The sequence below is a fragment of the Mirounga angustirostris genome, unplaced genomic scaffold (genome assembly GCF_029215605.1).
Source record: "Mirounga angustirostris isolate CCGP_5_RB_7025 unplaced genomic scaffold, mMirAng1.0.hap1 SCAF_17, whole genome shotgun sequence".
Classification (NCBI taxonomy): Eukaryota; Metazoa; Chordata; class Mammalia; order Carnivora; family Phocidae; genus Mirounga; species Mirounga angustirostris.
In genome coordinates this window covers 1,162,872-1,183,461 of record NW_026991725.1, presented here as the reverse complement: position 1 = coordinate 1,183,461, position 20,590 = coordinate 1,162,872, and the positions used below count along the sequence as shown (strand labels likewise).

At 38.5% G+C, this 20,590-nt stretch overlaps 1 protein-coding gene across 5 annotated transcripts in view; it reads left to right on the top strand.

Annotated features, from left to right (window-relative positions):
• PAFAH1B1 (platelet activating factor acetylhydrolase 1b regulatory subunit 1) overlaps positions 1-20,590 on the top strand; it is an 87,580-nt gene that overhangs the window by 22,798 nt on the left and 44,192 nt on the right. For 3 of the 5 annotated variants that reach the window (XM_045889646.3, XM_045889647.3, XM_054510998.2), the window contains exon 2: positions 13,936-14,157. In XM_045889646.3, the coding sequence (XP_045745602.1) occupies positions 14,126-14,157 (32 nt within the window). In that variant the 5' untranslated portion in view covers positions 13,936-14,125. Of the gene's footprint in view, positions 1-18; positions 86-13,935; positions 14,158-20,590 lie in introns of all 5 variants that reach the window. The other 2 variants (XM_045889649.3, XM_054510997.2) reach the window with 1 other exon arrangement.

The following is a 20,590-nucleotide window of genomic DNA, read 5'->3' as shown; positions in this document are numbered from 1 at the left end:
GTTGTTTTCTTGCTATAGATACTGAGGTTGGCAAAACCTAAAATACTTTCTGGTTCTTGGGGAGAAGACACAACCAAAATAAAAGGTAACAAAGTTAATATAGATGCAAAAGAATGTTGTCTATTAGAACATACCAGGAATACTATTTAAATAATGAACAGGCCAGCTTGAAGTATTTTTTTAAGATTTTATTTATTTATTTGACAGAGAGAGACACAGCGAGAGAGGGAACACAAGCAGGGGGAGTGGGAGAGGGAGAAGCAGGCTCCCCGCAGAGCAGGGAGCCCGATGCGGGACTCGATCCCAGGACCCCAGGATCATGACCTGAGCCGAAGGCAGTTGCTTAACCGACTGAGCCACCCAGGCGCCCTTTAAGATTTTATTTATTTATTTGAGAGAGGGAACGAGGGAAAGAGCAAACAAACAAGGGGAGGGGCAGAGGGAGAAGACTCCCTGCTGAGTGGTGGGCCAGATGAAGGGCTTGATCCCAGGACCCCGAGATCATTACCCCAAGGCAGATGCTTAAACGACTGAGCCACCCAGGAACCCCTTCTTGAAGTATTTTTTTAAAATCTTTAATGAGGGGCGCCTGGGTGGCACAGCTGGTTAAGCCTCCGACTCCTGGTTTCCACTCAGGTCAGGATCCCAGGGTGTGACATCAACCCCCATATCCCTCCAGCTCTGCACTTGGTGTGGAGTCTGCTTGGAATTCTCTCTCTCCCTCTGCCCCTGCCCTTGCTTGCGTGTGTGCGCACATGAGCACACACACTCTCAAATAAAATGAATAAATAAAATCTTTTAAAAAAATCTTAATAAAAGCTTAACTGTAATGAAAAATACTTATTTCAAAATGTTGGATTGACCTCTTTTTCCTGTTAATATAATACCTCTTCATATCTGAGGAGTCTTGTAAATATTTTTTTGAATTTGAGTGGCAGTTGGAATTACCGTTGAAATCTGAGTAACTTGGCCTTGTAATTTGATTTTTGCCCTTGGAGCCCAGATACCATTTTCTGACACTGATGATTTCTTGATGAAATTTTGCTTTTAACCCTTTAGGACTGGCTGTAGTTTATACTGTTGAGGGTGTGGTTTTCTACTGAGATGTGCATCAGAATCACTTGGAGACTTTTAAAAAATTTAGATGTCTCCTCAGAATCTCTGAGGATAAGACCCTTTACCATGATTATCTTCAGAAAGTTCCTCAAGTGATTCTAATGTACACCTGGTTATTTCCTTCTTCCTATTTTAATATATCCAATTTGACAAAAATATACATGTGGCATTTATTGTTCTGATTCCCATCGGTGTTTTTCAACCTAAAGAATCATTGTCTAAATGGATTTAAACTTGCAGAGGTCAGTGGCATCAGTTTGTTGAATTCATTTTCTTTTGATGTCAAATAGTATAATAGAATCCAAATTGAAAGAGAGTAAGTAGTATAATTTAGTAATTTTCATTTTTATAAGATATTTATCTGGCATCATGGAATCCCAGAGAATCTGGAAGTAATGGATTTGGTAAAGTAAAACACAATTTACAGGAAATGACATTTTTAGAAGGAATAGTTTATATTTGAGAACCATTTTGTTTTGTCAGTGTTCTTATCAGTCTGTATGTAAAATTATCATAAAATTAGATCTTTTCCTTTTGTTTCTATTTAAGTGTGTTTTTTTTGTTTTTTTGTTTTTTGTTTTTTTTTTTTAAAGATTTTACTTATTTATTTGAGAGAGAGAGAGAATGAGAGACAGCATGAGAGGGAGGAGGGTCAGAGGGAGAAGCAGACTCCCTGCCGAGCAGGGAGCCCGATGCGGGACTCCAGGATCATGACCTGAGCCAAAGGCAGTCGCTTAACCAACTGAGCCACCCAGGCGCCCTCTATTTAAGTGTGTTGTGACACTGAAGTAAAAAGAAATGACCCACAATCTCTAAAATCATATTAAAACAAATATTTGGGGCGCCTGGGTGGCTCAGTCAGTTAAGCATATGCCTTCAGCTCAGATCAGGATCTCAAGGTCCTGGGATTGAACCCCACATCAGGCTCCCTGCTCAGCAGGGAGCCTGCTTTTCCCTCTCTCCCTACCCCCCACTCGGGCTTGCTCGCTCACTCACTCTCCCTCTCTCTTGCTCTCAAATCTTTAAAAAAAAAAAAAAGTCTTTTTTCACATTCCCTTTCACTGTTGATAGGCATACACAGTTGTAACATGCAGAACAACTCGTTTCAGATGAAAAGTACTAGAAAGTGATATACAATAAAATCTAAATAAATCAGAATTCAGTTTCTTTGGAATCTTCAAAGTGGCTTCATGCCTTAAGTCAAGGAAGAGGAGGAAACTTTCACTTTTTAATCAGTGAAGAAGCAGTATTTGAGCACCCATCAACAAGTAAACACTGCTGGGATGACGATTATATCTAACATGTTTGATGGGTGTGCCATGGGATTGTGGAGATGCATGCTGATTAATGTCTGTAAAGGGAGAGCCAAGAAATGATGAGGTAGACAGGCCAAGAAACAAGGAGAAAAAAATGGGAAGAAAGGAAAGATCAGCAGTAACAAGATAGTGCTTATAAATTGTAATGGTAGTGAATATCAGAAACTTAGTGGAGAGAGAGATGAAAACACAGAATAGGTAGGGTGAGTTCTTAGTTACCTGTTTGCATGTCAGTAGCCCTTGTTGAGGATATCTTTCTTGTTTGTTGTAGGTTGGAAGCGGGTTTTTTACGTTTGATAACCCTTGAAGGCATTGATTTGCCTGGAGGGTATCCAGGGAGTAGAGTTTAAGCAGTATGAGGGGTGGAGAGTATTTATTCCAGTAGAGTTTATTGACATGCTAAGCCTATAATAATAAAGGCTGCTATATTATCATAACAGAACTGAGGATATGGGGGTATCTAAGGGTTCTCTAGAGAAACAGAACTAATAGAATGTATGTATTTATTTAAAAGAAAAAAAGTAACTCTCTCTTTCTTAAGGGTGGGTGGGTTAGATTTTAAGTAATTGATTCACATGATTGTAAAGGTTGGCGAGTCCAAAATTTACAGGGTAGGCTGCCCAGATGGAGATCCAGGAAAGAGTTGAGTTGCAGCTAGAGTCCAAAGACAGTCGGCTGTCAAAATTCCCTCTTCCTCAGGGGTTGTGTAAGTCTTTTCTCTTATGGCCTTCAGTTGATTGGATGAAACCCATCTACATTATGGGGTATGGGGTTGGGTAATCTGCTTTACTCACTGTCAACTGATTTAAATGTTAATCTCATCTAAAAAATACCTTCATAGCAATGTCTAAACAAGTGTTTGACAAAGTATCTGGCTACTGTGGCCTGGCCAAGTTGACACATGAAATTAACCATCAAAGGAGGTATAATAGAAACCATCTCATAGCATAGTTCTAGTGACAAGCAAAAGACAAAGGCAAAAAAGATTGATTCTAAAAGAAAAAATGGACATCTAGATATGATTTATATTGTGTTACTTAAGTCTATGTCCAGTTTCAAAGCCCAAAAACTTTCTGCTTTGTTTCTTCAGATTCATAATCTAGCTACGGAGCATCTATTTACAAACACCTGCCTTTAATATTAGAGTTACTAGACTTGAGATTGGTAAGAATAATTCTCTGTGAAAAAGTGGTATTTTAATCCTTGGCCCAAGGCTCATTGAAAAATGCAGAATATTTTTATATGTACCCAGATATTTATTTGATGAGTGACTTAAATCTTGCAAAATGAGATATGGTTGTTGGCTATAACTAATAGGAAATGAGGAAATGGTGTAGCTATTGGAAGAATTTTACTTTTTCAGGGAACAATGCCTGAGCTTTGTCTCTCAATGATGGATCAGTCTAGTCTTTTTTGTTATTGCCTGCTAACATCAAGAACCAATGAATCATGGGTCTCCAAGCTGGAAGAGAGTAAGAACAAGTATACATTAAAGCCTAAGTATTTGATTAAGAACTTTTCAGTGAGGGACGCCTGGGTGGCTCAGTCGGTTAAGCGGCTGCCTTTGGCTCAGGTCATGATCCCAGGGTCCTGGGATTGAGTCCCACATCGGGCTCCTTGCTCAGCAGGGAGCCTGCTTCTCCCTCTGCTTGTGCTCTCTCTGTCAAATAAATAAAATCTTAAAAAAAAAAAAAAGAACTTTTCAGTGATCTAACATTATCAAATTGTGGGCATGGGCGAAAACTTTTCTCGTAGTTGTTAACACAGAGCACAAGATACTGCAAAGGACAATTAATAGTTTGGTTAATTTTGCCAACTTTATTTTTATTAGAAAATGATTTCAGAACTCTAGAAACATCTCTGTAGATGGAAAAGTGAGGAAATCATAAAGATTGAATTAAGAAAATGAAACTACTCTTAGGAAGTACTTTGTCCTAGGTAATCTCATGGATTTAAACTATATACTGAGGTATTTTTCAGAATATTCAGTGCATTGACCTCACAGGTAAATTTACTTATTTTTTTTTCATTATTGACTGCATTGCAGCGTAGCATTAATGATGCAGTTTTAAATATTTTTACCTAGAATAATATTCAGAGTCAAATATGAGAGCTTAGAGAAACCTGTAACCTGGTATTAGGTCTGATGTCATGTTAAGGAGCATCATCTTGATAAAGTGATAAAGAATTTGCAGGAACACCCAAAATACCCACCACTAATTATTTAAAGGAGAGATGTTCCTTTTTTATCCCATACCATGGAATTCTGCATTCCAAAAAACATACTGAAGCTTGTGTAAATGTGTAAATCAAAACATGGATGTGTGTTGCCTTTTTTTTAAAGATTTCATTTATTTGGGGGTGGCAGAGGGAGAAGGAGAAGCAGACTCCCTGCTGAGCGGGCAGCCTGATACAGGGCTCCATCCCAGAACACTGAGATCATGACCCGAGCTGAAGGCAGACACTTAACTGACTGAGCCAGAGCCACCCAGGCACCCCACATATGTATGTTTTGATAGGTTAGTTGTACATAGATCAGAATGATTTGGATGGTGCACACAATTCAGAGAGAGCAAGGGGAAAAGATGATGGTAGAGTGAAAAAAAAACATTTCTTTTCCAGGGGGAAAGACCATGTTTTGGGAGGTGATTGCTTCAGTTTTCATTTCTCAAAATTTACAGAACATCAGTCATGTGACACTACCTGGATCATACTCATTCTTTGTTACGCTTTATGAAAAAAGTGTCAAAAATAAGTGAACAAGAACTTTGATAAGAAATCATGTCCCAGGTTCATTGCAGGTATTCATCGTATTTAAGCTGGGATTTTTAAAATACATTTAAAGTTCAAAACTGATGGCAGGGGTTAACGTGTATGGTATTAGTTATAGAATTTGTTTATATTATTATCCTGGTTAATCCTCACTAAATCCTGAGGTATATTTCACCTTTAAGTCCATTTCATAGTTGAGAGAAGCTTAGAACTTAACTATGTGTTAATTTGATTATCTAAAAACAGTTATGGCATATAACATGAATAGGCAGTTTTATTTATGTCTCTTTTTTGTTTGATGCTGTTTATCTGTTGTTCTTTAAAAAACCTTGGTCTGGGCACCTGGGTGGCTCAGTTGGTTAAGTGACTGCCTTCGGCTCAGGTCATGATCCCAGGGTTCTGGGATCGAGTCCCACATCGGGCTCCCTGCTCGGCGGGAGGCCTGCTTCTCCCTCTCCCACTCCCCCTGCTTGTGTTCCTGCTCTCGCTGTCTCTGTCTCTGTCAAATAAATAAATAAAATCTTTTAAATAAATAAATAAATAAATAAATAAAATAAAAACCTTGGTCTGATTCTTTTTGTCTGATTCTTTTTTAAGAGAAAGCCAGCAGGGAGGGTGGGGAGGGGCAGAAGGAGAGGGAGAATCTTAAGCAGGCTCCGCACTCCACACCCACCGTTAGCCCCGAGTCCTACATGGGGCTCTATCTCATGATCTTGAGACCATGACCTGAGCCAAACTCAAGAGTTGGAGGCTTGGGCCGCCTGGGTGGCTCAGTCGTTAGGCATCTGTCTTCAGCTCAGGTCGTGATCCCAGAAGCCTGCTTCTCCCTCTCCCTCTCCCACTCCCCCTGTTTGTGTTCCCTCTCTTGCTGTGTCTCTCTCTGTCAAAAAATAAATAAAATCTTTAAACAACAACAAAAAAAAGAAGTTGGAGGCTTAACCGACTGAGCCACCGAGGCACCCCTTGGTCTGATTCTTTTGAAATGTAATGTATGGCTAGTGTCAACTAGGAAAGTAGCTTTTAGTTGTTTAAGCCAATTTGAGATCTTAATTCATTAAATTATAGACAAATATTTTTTCATCCTTTTTTACCACCTTGTGGAAAAAAAAAAGGTTAGGGGCACCTGTGTGGCTCAGTTGGTTAAGCGTCTTCCTTTGGCTCAGATCATGATCCCAGGGTCCTGGGATTGAGCCTCATGTCAGGCTCCCTGCTCAGCGGGGAGTCTGCTTCTCCCTCTCCCTCTGTCCCTGACCCCACTTGTGCTCTTGCTCTCTTACTCTCTCTCTCAAATAAATAAATAAAAATCTTTTTATTTTTTATTTTTATTTTTTTAAAGATTTTATTTATTTTTTGACAGAGAGAGAGCGAGAGAGGAAACAAAAGCAGGGGGAGTGGGAGCGGGAGAAGGCAGGCGTCTCGCTGAGCAGGGAGCCCGATGTGGGGCTTGATCCCAGGACGTGGGATCATGACCTGAGCCGAAGGCAGACGCTTTTAACAACTGAGCCACTCAGGCACCCAGTAAAAATCTTTTTAAAAAGAGGTTATCTTTATTTCTCTTTATTGAATTATTGTATATAAAATCTATGTAAGGATAATAGATAAAATAGCTGGAAGCACCAGGAGAGGTATATCTGTAATATGAATAGTCATGCATATTAATAAAATACCTCACATCCTATTAGTGACTTTGAGAAAAATTGTTTTTTGGAACTATGCTAAAAACGTAATGATTTGCAAAGTACCATGAAACATGCAGTTAATTGGGAAACAACAGATTTTATTTAACTTCTGAAAATGAACTAGTGTGCAAAGGTACTCAGTAAATTTTTTTTTTTAAAGATTTTATTTATTTGAGAGAGAGAATAAGAGAGAGAGAGCACATGAGAGGGGGGAGGATCAGAGGGAGAAGCAGACCCCCTGCTGAGCAAGGAGCCCGACATGGGACTCGATCCCGGGACTCCAGGATCATGACCTGAGCCGAAGGCAGTTGCCCAACCAACTGAGCCACCCAGGCGCCCGGTACTCAGTAAATCTTGATTGGCAGTAGTTTCTGCCTTGCCCCATTGCTGTATCTGGAAAATATTGTTTGCATTAGGAATATGAGCTATAATATATGTGCTGTTCAAGCAAGGTAGATAATACGCTGACCCTCTTTTTTTTTTTTTTTTTTAAGATTTTATTTGAGAGAGGAAGTGAAAGAGAGAATGGGGGAGGGGCAGAGAGAGAAGCCAACTGCCTGCTGAGCAGGGAGCCGGATGCGGGGCTCCATCCCAAAACCCTGGGATCTTTACTGGAGCCGAAGGCAGATGCTTAACTGACTAAGCCACCTAGGCACCCCTCTGCTGACCCTCTTTAAATAAAGCATTGTCAAGTGACAATTTCATGAGAGCAGGAGTTATTGGTAATTATCCAATTACTATAGTGTAGGTCTTTGGTGTCTCTCCTAAACTCTTAGGTCTACATTTAATAACAAATCTGATTATTTCCATTGTATATTTGTTAATATCTACTGTTAACATATAGTTAGTTGTTTGTTTTTTCCTTACACACATCTTTTATTTTCTGTATTTTCCCTATTTCATAAACTCATGGTTAGCAGGGACCAATGTACAAAATAAATTATTAATGAAATATGTTATAAGTTGTTTTAATAAGTGTGAAACCTATGATAACACATGGAAACTGAAAATGAAAAGAATTTAAATTAATTCACTCACCATCCAGTTTTGTAACATTTTTTTTAATGCTCAGTTATTTATCTTTTCTTTTTTACTTTTCCCGTTCTTTCTATGGTGAGGTACTTATCCAAGCAATAAACGTTGTTTTGGAGAGCTGCATTTGTATAGCAGATGAACAAATATAATATTAGAATATAGAATGGTTAAGAATTCTGCATTCCAAAAAACATACTGATGCTTGTTTCTAGTGCTTAGGCAACACAGATCTGATCTCTAAGAACGCCTAGATATTGACATGCAAATGAATAAATGAGACTCTTCTTTGAAATATGTTTGTAATACATACAAGTAGCTTAGAAGGGATTATTGAAGTGCTGCCAGAATACATTTAAAAAATGTTAAGTCTTCTCATTCATTATGTTGACTTTGGAAGAATTTGGAAACTGCCTTGAGATGCATGTAATATTTTGTTTATATGTGCTTCTTTGAGGGAAGAGATCTTGATTTTCATTACATTTTCAAAGGAATCCAGTGACCCCCAGAAAAGATTAAGAACTCCTTTACCAGGTGGTATGAAAATATTGCCTGGTTTATTTGTACTGTTAGTTATAAATATAGATTGTTCATTGCAAAATATTCTAAACTGTCTCTTTTGCTCTGTTGGAGAACCATTTCTTTCTTTTGTCATGTGATATTTTGCAGTTATATGTTAAAATGCTAATCAAGCTAAAAGGTAAATCTGAGAAATACTGTACATTATATTCTTAGATTCTTAGCCCCAACATTTTATTTTTATGTAAACTTTACACCCAATGTGGGGCTTGAACTCACAACCCCAAGATCAAGAGTTGCATTGTCCACCAACTGAGCAAGCTAGGTGCCCCACCACACAAATTTTTTTGACCCATATCCCAGACATATCATTTTACTGATAAATTTTTTTTTAAGATTTTATTTATTATTTATTTGAGACAGAATGAGAGAGAGAGAGAGAGCACATGAGAGGGGGGAGGGTCAGAGGGAGAAGCAGGCTCCCCGCCGAGCAGGGAGCCCGATGCGGGACTCGATCCAGGGACTCCAGGATCATGACCTGAGCCGAAAGCAGTCGCTTAACCAACTGAGCCACCCAGGCGCCCTGATAAATTTTTTGTTGTATATTTCTTTTCTTTTTTTTTTAAGATTTTATTTATTTATTTGACAGCGAGACAGCAAGAGCAGGAACACAAGCAGGGGGACTGGGAGAGGGAGAAGTAGGCTTCCTGCCAAGCAGGGAGCCTGATGTGGGGCTCGATCCCAGGACCCTGGGATCATGACCTGAGCCGAAGGCAGATGCTTAATGACTGAGCCACCCAGGTGCCCCTTGTATATTTCTAAAAGTCTTAAAAATAACCACAATATTGGGATGCCTGGGTGGCTCAGTTGGTTAAGTGCCTGACTCTTGATTTCGGCTCAAGTCATGATCTCAGGGTTGTGAGATACAGCCCCACATCCGGCTGGGCCTGGAGCCTGCTTAGGATTCTCCCTCTCTCTCTGCCCTGCCACCCCTGCATGCACGAGCTCGCTCGCTCTCTAAAAATAAATAATAAAAAGTAAAACCACAATACCATTATGATTCTTGAAAAATTCACAGTTATTCTTTAATATTATCAGACCTCCAGCCAATGTTCATTTTCCCCAAATATTTGTTCATTGATTTATTTTGCAGTTTATTTTTCAAACAGTTTTTTAAAATTCCAGATCTAAATAAGGTCTGTAAACTGCAGTTGTTGATATGTCACTTTTGTCTTTATCAATCTGTAGGTTTCCCTTTCTGGCTCTTTTTCTTCTTTTCCTTGGAATTTATTTGAAGAAACTGGGTCATTTATTTTATAAAGCTTTTCACAGTCTGGATATTGCTGGTTATATCCCCATGGTGTCTTTTAACATATTCCTCTGTCCTTTGTACTTCTTGCAAATAGATAGTTGGAGCCAGAGACTTAAGCAGATTCAGATTTGATTTTGTGGCAAGAATATTTTATAGGTGGTGCAGTGTTATTCTGTCATGGGATACATCGTGTCTGGTTGTCTGTTTGCCTTTGGTTGATTAGGGGGTGAAAATAGTGATATTAAAATTCTTTATTCCTTTCTTCATTTCTCCTGTGTCTTTTTTTTCCTCCACCAGTAGCATTTAAGCATCTCATTTGGTTGAGAAAAACATTTTAACATTTCCAGCTATTTCTAAAGATACTTATTTATGGTACTGTCTTTACTTCATCTCCCTGCACTTATCAGACATTTATATATGGTTTCTGTATGTTCAACCATATCCTTATCATTTTACTGAAACCATTCTCATCAAGGTTATCAGTGGGCTCTATACGGAATGGAGCAGACCCATTTCAGACCTTATTTTGCTTAGTAGTTGGATAATGTTGGCTACTGTTGATTGCCACTTCTTTTTTTTTTTTTTTAATTTTTTTTTTTTAATTTTATTTATTTATTTGAGAGAGAGAGAATGAGAGACAGAGAGCATGAGAGGGAGGAAGGCCAGAGGGAGAAGCAGACTCCCTGCTGAACAGGGAGCCCGATGCGGGACTCGATCCAGGGACTCCAGGATCATGACGTGAGCCGAAGGCAGTCGCTTAACCAACTGAGCCACCCAGGCGCCCTGTTGATTGCCACTTCTTGAAATATTCTTTGGCTTCTGTGATGCACTCTTTCCTGTTTTTACTTTTACTTCTTTAACTGCTTTCTCTCAGCCTCAGTTGTTGACTTTTTTTTTTTTTAGGTGTTGGTCTTGTTCTGCTTGGCTCTAGCCTAGGCCCTCTGCTCATCTAGTTCTGCGCATTCTCCATGGGTCCTCCATTGTCATGGTTTCAGTTACACCATCTCTAAAATGATAAGTGCCAAATCATTTTTTGGTTTTTGGGTTTTGGGTTTTTTTGGTAGGTTGGTTCTCTTCAGAGCTCACTTGTTTGTACTATTTCCTACTAAAAATCTCACGGGCACCTTTGAATCAGCTATACCTAAAATGGAATGAATCATAACTTTCCTCATCCCCTCACACATAGGAGTTTCCTGTTCAACATAGTTCTAAGCCAGAAATCTCTGGAAGTTATCCTTGACTCCTTGCTTGACCCTTCTCACACCTTGCTGCTCAAATCTAGTCACCAGTCACGTAAGACTTACCTGGTTAATAATTTAAATTCAAGTAATTCTCTTCATTTCACTGCTGCTATGCTAGTGTGAATCCCTATCATCTATCCCCTTCATTACTGTAAGCCTGTCTGGTCTGTTCCTTTCCTGTCTTTCTGGTCCATTTTTAACTATGTGAGTAAGAGTGATTTTTCTGAAAAACGTATCTAATGGTTCCCCATTGCCCCTAGGATGAATGGAAAGACCTGAGCTTGTTTTATGATCTTCATCCTGAGTCATCGCCTCCTATGTAATACTTGTTCTGCTTTTGCACTGGTGGTTTTTTGTTTGTTTTTAGATTTTATTTATTTGAGAGAGAGAGAGCAAGGGGAAGGGGCAGAGGGAGAGAATCTCAAGCAGACTCCACACCTAGCACAGAGCCCAATGTGGGGCTTGATCTTATGATCCTGAGATCATGACCTAAGCTGAAATCAAGTTGGATGCTTAGCCAACTGAGCCACCCAGGTGCCCCTTTTTGCACCGTTTTAACTGACTGTTGCAGTAGACTTTAAACTTCTTGAGTGTAAAGACCAAGTATTTTCCTTCATTATACCTGGTGCCTGGTACTGGTGTTTTGTAAATGCTTCATGAATTGATAAATTGTGCAGTACACAGTTACACGTTCACTGATTTGTTTACGTCTTGGTTTTATTTTTATTAGATCATCCTAGTATTCTACTGCCGTTATTCTTGTACATTGGTTTAGTTTTTTGGCTAGAGGTAGTCTCTCCATAATTAAATTGGACCCTGTGGATTACCATTGTTTCAGATAATAGAAACCTGTAGACAGTTCACATAGTCACCACCATCAGATAAGCCTTACCCTGTGACCTTTATCAGAGTGTAGGAGTCCCTAGATGCTTTTGCTTGGTGATGGTTAAGACTTAGAAAAGTGAGGGGTGCCTGGGTGGCACAATCAGTTAAGCGCCTGACTCTTGGTTGTGGCTCAGGTCATGATCTCGGGGTCGTGAGATCAAGTCCCGCATTGGGCTCTACGCTCAGCGCAGAGTCTGCTGGAGACTCTCTCCCTTTCCCTCTGCCCCACCCCCCACGCTCACACGCACTCTCTCTCTCAAATAAATAAGTCTTTAAAAAAAAAAAAAGACTTAGAAAAGTAAGGCTTAAATAACTAGAAGGTGTGGGGCGCCTGGGTGGCTCAGTTGGTTAAGCAACTGCCTTCGGCTCAGGTCATGATCCTGGAGTCCCGGGATCGAGTCCCGCATCGGGCTCCCTGCTTGGTGGGGAGTCTGCTTCTCCCTCTGACCCTCCTCCCTCTCGTGCTCTCTGTGTCTCATTCTCTCTCTCTCAAATAAATAAATAAATAAAATCTTTAAAAAAAAAAATAACTAGAAGGTGTTAAATACCAAAGAGAGATGGTTTTCTGGGGTGTCCATTGTGTTTGGTTCTCATTCCACTATTTATTACTGACATTTAGTCATATTTTTCTAGATTTAAAGAGATGTGGTGCTTTTCAGCTGTCATTTTGAGCCAGGTGGTCTCTAGGTTGGAAGAATCATTAAAGATCATAAAATAAATCCCTGATTATATTTGCTAGAATTGCTGAACAAAGAAAGATCTTCCCATGTCCATTGGGAACATCTGAGCACTCACTTTTTGTCTTAGGGATCATATTTAAAACCAGGGTTTGCTCTCATTTTTTTCTACTCCTTGACTGGCTTATTCACCACTGTATCCCCTTTGCATAGAACGGTGTGACTGGCATAGCACGAAAAAGGTACTCAAGAAACAGTCTTTGTCTCTTCCATCCATGATGGGTCTCTTGATAGGTGGTCCCACAGGCCCTTCATTAGATGTTAATTTCATTTTATTTAGAGGATGATTTCCTGTTTCTTTCAAGTGTCCCTGCCAACAGAATTTTGTATGTACCAGTAGTCTGCATTTTAAATATATTTTCTAAACACAGTGGAAATTCTTTCTAGCTATTTTTTGTACAGTGTGAGAAGATAAACTGAACTTACTTTTTTTTTGTAAAATAGGAGATTTAAAGAATAATTCTTTAAGAAAAGAAATAGTTTTTTATTTTTCTTAACTTTTACCTACATTTACTCTGATTAAACTGATCACAATACTTTTTAGATGTTATATAGAAATTGATTTTACAGTGTTACAAATATAAGGAAAGAGCTCTGAAATACTGAGTAATATTATCCAAAAACTGGGTTAGAGAATTGGATTAGTGTATGAGCACATAGACTTTAGGGTAGTCCATTCAGTTTTTTATTTTGAAAACAGGTGCTTCTAAAGAACACAAAATAAATTGAAATAACATGAAATTGTTTCTTGATTAAATGCATTGGTTAAGAGGGCATGTGTTTGCTGAATACTTTTTTACATAATATCAACTATTCTAAGATTATTACTGACATATTCAGTCTTGAAGATTACTTCAGTTATGATTTTTTAAAAGATTTCAATTTAAAGTAATCTCTCTACCCACCATTGGGCTCGAACCCACAATCCTAAGATCAAGAGTTGCATACACCACCAAATAAACTAGCCAGGTGCCCCAATTTTTTTTACTTTGAGGGAGAGTTATAGTCTAGAGAAGTTATATGTTAATATTTGAAATTTAATAAAATTGGTATCAATATTTTCTGGCAGATGACATGGTTGGGCATGGGTAAATTTGAAAATAATGCTGTTTTGGCTCAGTAAACTATTAAAGGTAGTTTAAAATATATACTAATATTACAACATTGATTTTAACAGAAAACATCTAATATTCATATTAGCATTAAGTAAACCTTGTCTTTGAAAGTGTATACTGCAAATAGTAATTTAGAAATAATTTAAATTCTAAGTGAAAGAAATTATCTTCTCTCTCTCTCTCTCTCTCTCTCTCCCTCCCCTCCCCTTAGGTGGAATGAACCCTATTTGTTGACTATCTCCTGATTACTGGTTGGATTCACTTGTAAAAGAATCGTCTTCCCCTGTGTGGACGCCACTTAGTGGCATATTTAATTATAAATCCAGGGATCACAAAGCTTTCTGATTTTCCCAAAGGAGGGACATACCACTATATCAAAGAAGCTTGATATTACAGCCAAAATGGTGCTGTCCCAGAGACAACGAGATGAACTGTAAGTTTCTCGGTTTTGTGTTTTTTAAAAAATCTTCTCATAAAAGACAAAGCAGTGAATTAAAATACAGCTTTGGGAGATCTATTCTTAGATTAAAACTATTACTGTAAGTGTTCAAATATTGTTTTGGGCAGTTTGGTCTGATTTTAAAACTGGGTCTTTGAAGTAGTGTTATTTACCCTTGTGACTTTATTGTGTAGAAGTTTAAAGCAGAACAAATAAGTTAGTTTAAAGCAGAACAAATAAGGTAGTTGGGATAAGTTTTATTCTAAGCTTGTCTTAAATACATTATGTTCAGTAGGAAAATAGATCATTCAAAACTCTTCTAAATTTTTTTTTCTAGAATATGTGTTTTAGAAAAGTGAGGGGCACCTGGGTGGCTCAGTCGTTAAGCGTCTACCTTCGGCTTGGGTCATGATCCTGGGGTCCTGGGATCGAGCCCCACATTGGGCTCCCTGCTCGGCGGGAAGCCCGCTTCTCCCTCTCCCCCTCCCCCTGCTTGTGTTCCTGCTCTCGCTGTCTCTCTCTCTGTCAAATAAATAAATAAATCTTTAAAAAAAAAGAAAAATGAAAGCTTTTTTGTTGTTACTGCTAATTTCCTTTCCTTTGCCTTATTGTATTTTTTTATCTTTTGTCATCCAGGGGCTATTAGAGGATTTGAACACTTATGAGGTAGATAACATACTAGTTAATGTAAATGCATTAATGAGAGAGGCATAAAATGATTTCACCACTGATATTTGATAGTATCTTATAGCATCCCATATTTTATAGCATTCTGTTTTTTTAGGTGAAGAATATAGAGGAATAATTTAGCTTCATGTTCTAGATTTTTAAAAAATTTTTCTGTTGCTTTTTACAAAACTGTTTATTTGGAAATAATTTCAAATTAAAGGTAAGTTCTAAGATTGGTACAAAGAATACTTAATGTACATTTTATCCACTTCACCTGTTTTGTACCATTTTGTACCATTTGCTTTATCATTTGTACTCTATACAAATGTGTGTGTGTGTGTGTGTGTGTACATGCAGTATTTTTTCCTAAACCATTTGAGAGTAAGTTGCATACACCAAGGATCTTTACCCCAGATACTTGGGTGTGCAGTTCCTAAGAATAAGGATATTCTTCTATAAAACCACAGGACAGTTAGCAATTTCAGCAAATTTAACATTGACATAATACGTTTATTGAATCTACTTTCCATATTCCAATTTTGTCAGTTGACCCAATAATATCCTTTGTTGCAGGGTTGTTGGGTTTCTTTTTTCTCTCTATCATTCCTTTCTAGTACACTGTCCAGTACAAGATTAGGTAATGTATTTAGTTGTCATTTCTCTTTAGTCCTTATTTTTTTTTAAAGATTTATTTCTTTATTTGAGAGATGGAGAGAGAGAGAGAGAGAATCTCCAGCAGACTCCCCACTGAGCACGGAGCCCAATGGGGGCTTTATTATTTGAGAGAGAAAGAGAGCACAAGCCAGAGGGGCAGAGGGAGGAGAAAGAATTTCAAGCAAATTCCATGCAGAGCCCACTGTGGGGCTCGATCTCAGGACCCTGAGATCACGGTTTGACCCAAAACCAAGAGTCCGACACTCAATCTGTGCCACCCAGGCATCCCTAGGACAATATTTTTGAGGAATGGTTGTTTGTTTGGGTTTTTTTAAATAGCATATTCCTCATTTTGCAGCTGTCTAATGTTTCTTCATGATTAGATTCAGATTATGTATTCTTGGCCAGAATACTACATAAGTAATTTGTATTCTTATCAGGATATCCTGTCTAGAGACACATGTGTATCTACCTCCCAGTGGTGATGCTAATTTTGATCTCTCAGTCAAGATGCCTGATTTCTCCACTGTATAGTTACATTTATTTTCTTTTCAACAAATATAAGTAGGGAGACATTTTAAGACCATGCAAAACATTTTTTTTTTAAGATTTATTTATTTATTTATTAGAGAAAGAGAGCATGAGTGGGGGAGGGGCAGAGGGAGAAGCAGACTCCCCGCCGAGCAAGGAGCCCGATGTGGGACTTGATCCCGGGACTCTAGAATCATGACCTGAGCTGAAGGCAGTCGCTTAACCAACTGAGCCACCCAGGCGCCCAACATTTTTTTTTTTTAAGTTTATTTATTTGAGAGAGAGCAAGAGACTGGGATGGGGGGTGGGTAGAGGGAGAAAATCTCAAGTAGACTCCCCATGAGTGTAGAGCCTGATGCAGGGCTTGATCCCACAACCCCGAGACCATGACCTGAGCCGAAATCAAGAGCCAGGCAGTTAACTGACTGAGCCACCCAAGCACCTCCATGCAAAACATTCTTATTTCCATCAAATTCCCCAACTAGATTTAACATCCATTGATAATTCTTGCCTGAACCATTTTTTATGCAGAGTGATGATTTTCCTACACAACCACTCATTCCACATTACTAGTCATCACTCAGCATTTTCTTTATTCCTTTTTATTTAGTTGTTTTTTTCATTATTGGTATGAACTCCTAAGTTCTCATATTTTCAGTAGTTTTTATCATTCATTACTTTTCTTATACTTTTGGTGTTATGACTATTCCAGACTGGCCCATAGGAGCCTCTTCAGGTTGCTCTAATTTATTGCCTTATTTGTGGACACTTTCTTACTTTCTAGCATAACAAGGTGGTCCATGCTTATGTGTACCCTTCCTGCCTTAATCCTAGAATCAGTCGTTGCTCTAATAAGCCTTGGTTCCTCTTAGTAGAGAATGGTATTAGACATCAAGATATGGGTACTAAGTATACTTATTGCTATGGGGTGTCTGCTTCTGGGCTCTTTAAGTAGACAGAACCAAGAAATATGTATGTATAAACATATACAGACACCCTGGTACACATGTGTACTAAGGTTTCTCAGTCTTGGCATTATTGACCTTGACATCTTGGGCTAAATAATTCTTTGCTGTGGGATCTGTCCTGTGCACTGTCAGTTGTTAGCAACATCCTTGGCCTCTACCCACTAGATGCCACAATAAAAAATGTCTCCAGACATTGCCAACTCTCCTTGGGGGCGGGTGCCAAATCTCCCTGAGTTGAGACCCACTGATATATATGTACACATACTTATTTTAGAAATCATTAGGCTATCCCGATACTTCTAAATCCAGTCTATTCCCACAAGGTTCTTTCTTGTTTTCCTCCCCACCATCTCTTTCTCCTTCTATGGTTAAGACCTGACTCCCAGCAATATCAACACATTGACTCATTTGCTCAATCCTATAATACTTCCAGAATAGTTTCAGAATTGTTACACTCTTACCACTTCAGAAAACAAAGCTTCCTGGAAGGGGTTTAGAATTTGTATTCAGTTTTCCTCCCATCCATTCTGCCTGAGACTGAAAATATATAATTGAATACTGTGTTTGTAAGTTACTTGGATTAGTTTTGTTTCTCTCCCTCTCCTGTGGCTATATTATTCGTTTGAAATTTAGTTGGGTTCATCTGTTCTGGTTTTTCAGTTTTGTGTGTTTTGCATTTCCTCTTCTTTCCCATCCTTGTTAATTTAATATTTTGAAAATGTGGAACATTATCTATACAAAAATGTATACTCAGGAGTATTACTCTCTCCTGAATCCCTTCTACGAAGTTACTCCCTCCTTGCCCCCTGTAAGAACCAACTTTATTCACTGTTGAATAAAGGTAAGAGAGGGGCATCTGGGTGGCTCAGTCAGTTAAGCATCCAACTCTTGATTTTGGCTTAGGTCATGATCTCAGGGTCATAGGATCGAGCTCCACATTGCTGGGCTTGCCCTGGATGTGGAACCTGCTTAAGATTCTCTCTGGGCACATGGGTGGCTCAGTTGGTTAAGCGTCTGCCTTCAGCTCAGGTCATGATCCCAGGGTCCTGGGATCTAGTTCCGCATCAGGGTCCCTGCTCCTCGGGGAGCTTGCTTCTGCCTCTGCCTCTCTCTCTTTCTGTCTCTCATGAATAAATAAAATCTTTAAAAAAAAACAACATTCTGTTCCTCCTCCTCTGCCCCCTCCCTCTATAAAAGAAAAAAAAGATAAGAGAGATATATGTATGTTTTCTTGTTTCTCTCTTTTTTTTTTTTTTAAGATTTTATTTATTTATTTGAGATGGAGAGAGAGTATGAGCCAGGGGGGAGGGGCAGAGGGAGAGGGAGAAGCAGGCTTTCCACTGAGCTGGGAGCCCCATGTGGGGCTCGATCCCAGGGCCCCCGGATCATGACCTGACTTAGTCACCCAGGCACCCCTTGTTTCTCCTTTCTTAAGTAAAAGGTAGCATATTTTATGTGCTCTTTTGCACTTGGCTTTTTTTCCATTAGCAGTATCTCCTGGAACTCACTCCATGTCAGTTCATAGAGATCCCCCTTTTTTTTCTTTTAATAACTAGATAGTAGTCTACTATGTATATACCATGTTTCTTCAACCATTCTCCCATATTTGAACATTTAGGTAGTTTCCATTATTTTGTAACTATAAATAATACTGTAATTAATAACTGCATATGTACTTTTGTGTATATCTGGTGTTTAATCATCATTCTTGTTTCTAAGTCAGGTCAGATCTTTTTCTTCTAGATGCCTTGTGTGCACCAACTGCAAGTCATCTTCATTACCCTCATAACCAAGATTAATATTTAAATATTATGGCCCAAAAGAGAGCTTTTAATTTTTTTAAAAGATTTTATTTACTTATTAGAGAGAAAGAGAGCACATGCACAAGTGGGTGGAGGGGCAGAGGGAGAGGGAGAAACAGATGCCATGCCAAGCAGAGAGCCCGACATGGGGCTCGATCCCAGGACCCCATGACCATGACCTGAGCCAAAGTCAGATGCCCAACTGACTGAGCCACCCAGGCACCCCAAAATAGAGCTTTTAATTTGAGTAAAAATCAGTTGAGGAGAGAACTTAACTTAGGTGGCTAAATTTGCAGGGAATTTTAGGTAAGAATTGACTTAAAAGTGCTCATTAAGCAAAGAAAATTGGTCTTACATCTAAATGTTAACCTGGGGAATAGAAAAATCTTGGAGTTTTTAGTAAGAAGATAAAATGATGGTGTTTGCCTTTTCTCCCATTTTTGAAAATAATATGAATATATATTAACTGAGAGGTATAAACAAATGTTTATGTACCTCTTACAAGTAAGATACATTTTGGCACTTCAGTTTGCCTTTGCAACATTTTAGCATTTCTAATAGGCTGGAAAGCAATTAGCTTGTAAAATACTTTGAGGTATTTTTGGGGTTGAAATGAAATGAATTTTGACATACTGGAAACTGATCATTTGAGCAGTACTACTAAGTATGATTCAGCTCAGCAAATGTATATTGCCTGCCTTCTTTGTTTTTACTATTCTGTGACATACAAATATTGAATAATAACAAATTCATTTAGGTGGATATGACAGATACCTTTATTTTACAGGTAAATTGAGGATGGAAGGAATTAAAATTACCAGTTTCATGACTAGTAATAGAGGCAGGACGAGTTTCCCAATTTTAAGTTCACTATTCGCGTTGGTGGTATAGTGGTGAGCATAGCTGCCTTCCAATTTTAAGTTCACTATTCAATAAACACAATTCTATTACCAAAACTAATATATGTCAAAATGTAAACATTACCCCCTCCTCAGTTTCTCAGTCCCATTTTCCAGTGGTGGCCACTATTGCCTTTATATTATAATCTTTTCACATATTTTTCATGTACTTACAAAAATTTCATGAACATCTTTTTTCCTTCAGATTTGTAAGATAGAATTGTGTTTTACAACCTGTTTTTAATAATTTTTTGTCTTCCTGTGAATTTGGAGATGGTATTATCTGTTAGTTCACCTCATAGTTACTTTTTGTTTAAGATTGATTGATTTGAGAAAGGATGCATGTGTGTGGGGTGGGAGGGTGTTGCAGAGGGAGAGGGAGAGGGAGAAGGGAGAGAAGTAGACTTCACTGAGCATAGTGGTGGACGCAGGGCTCAATCTTATGACCTGAGCAGAAATCAAAAGTCGGACGCTCAACCCACTGAGCCACCCAGGTGCCCCATCTCGTAGTTACTTTTAATGACATAAGCTTACACCTCTATTTCTGTATCAAATTTTTGCCCATTAATCCTGCTCCATGAAAGATGAAGAAAGTCTGTTTTTTTTTAGGTTGTCCTGGTCGATAACATTTGCACTTTATTTGATTTGTTGCTCACCCCTAATTCTTTGTTCCACAACTTTCTCATTCTTGTATTCCTTTTTTGGTTAACAGCTATATTGTAGTGTAAGTGACATACAAAGAACTGTACATATTTAATGTATACAATTTGATGAGTTTGGAACATTCTTCTTTTTTGATTACTCTGTTAGTTGGGTGGATTTTGTCATTATCTTTTTCAAGATGAGCTCCTAAATGGACCTCCATGAGTCTTTACATGTTAGGGATTAATTTTTTTCTTGCTTC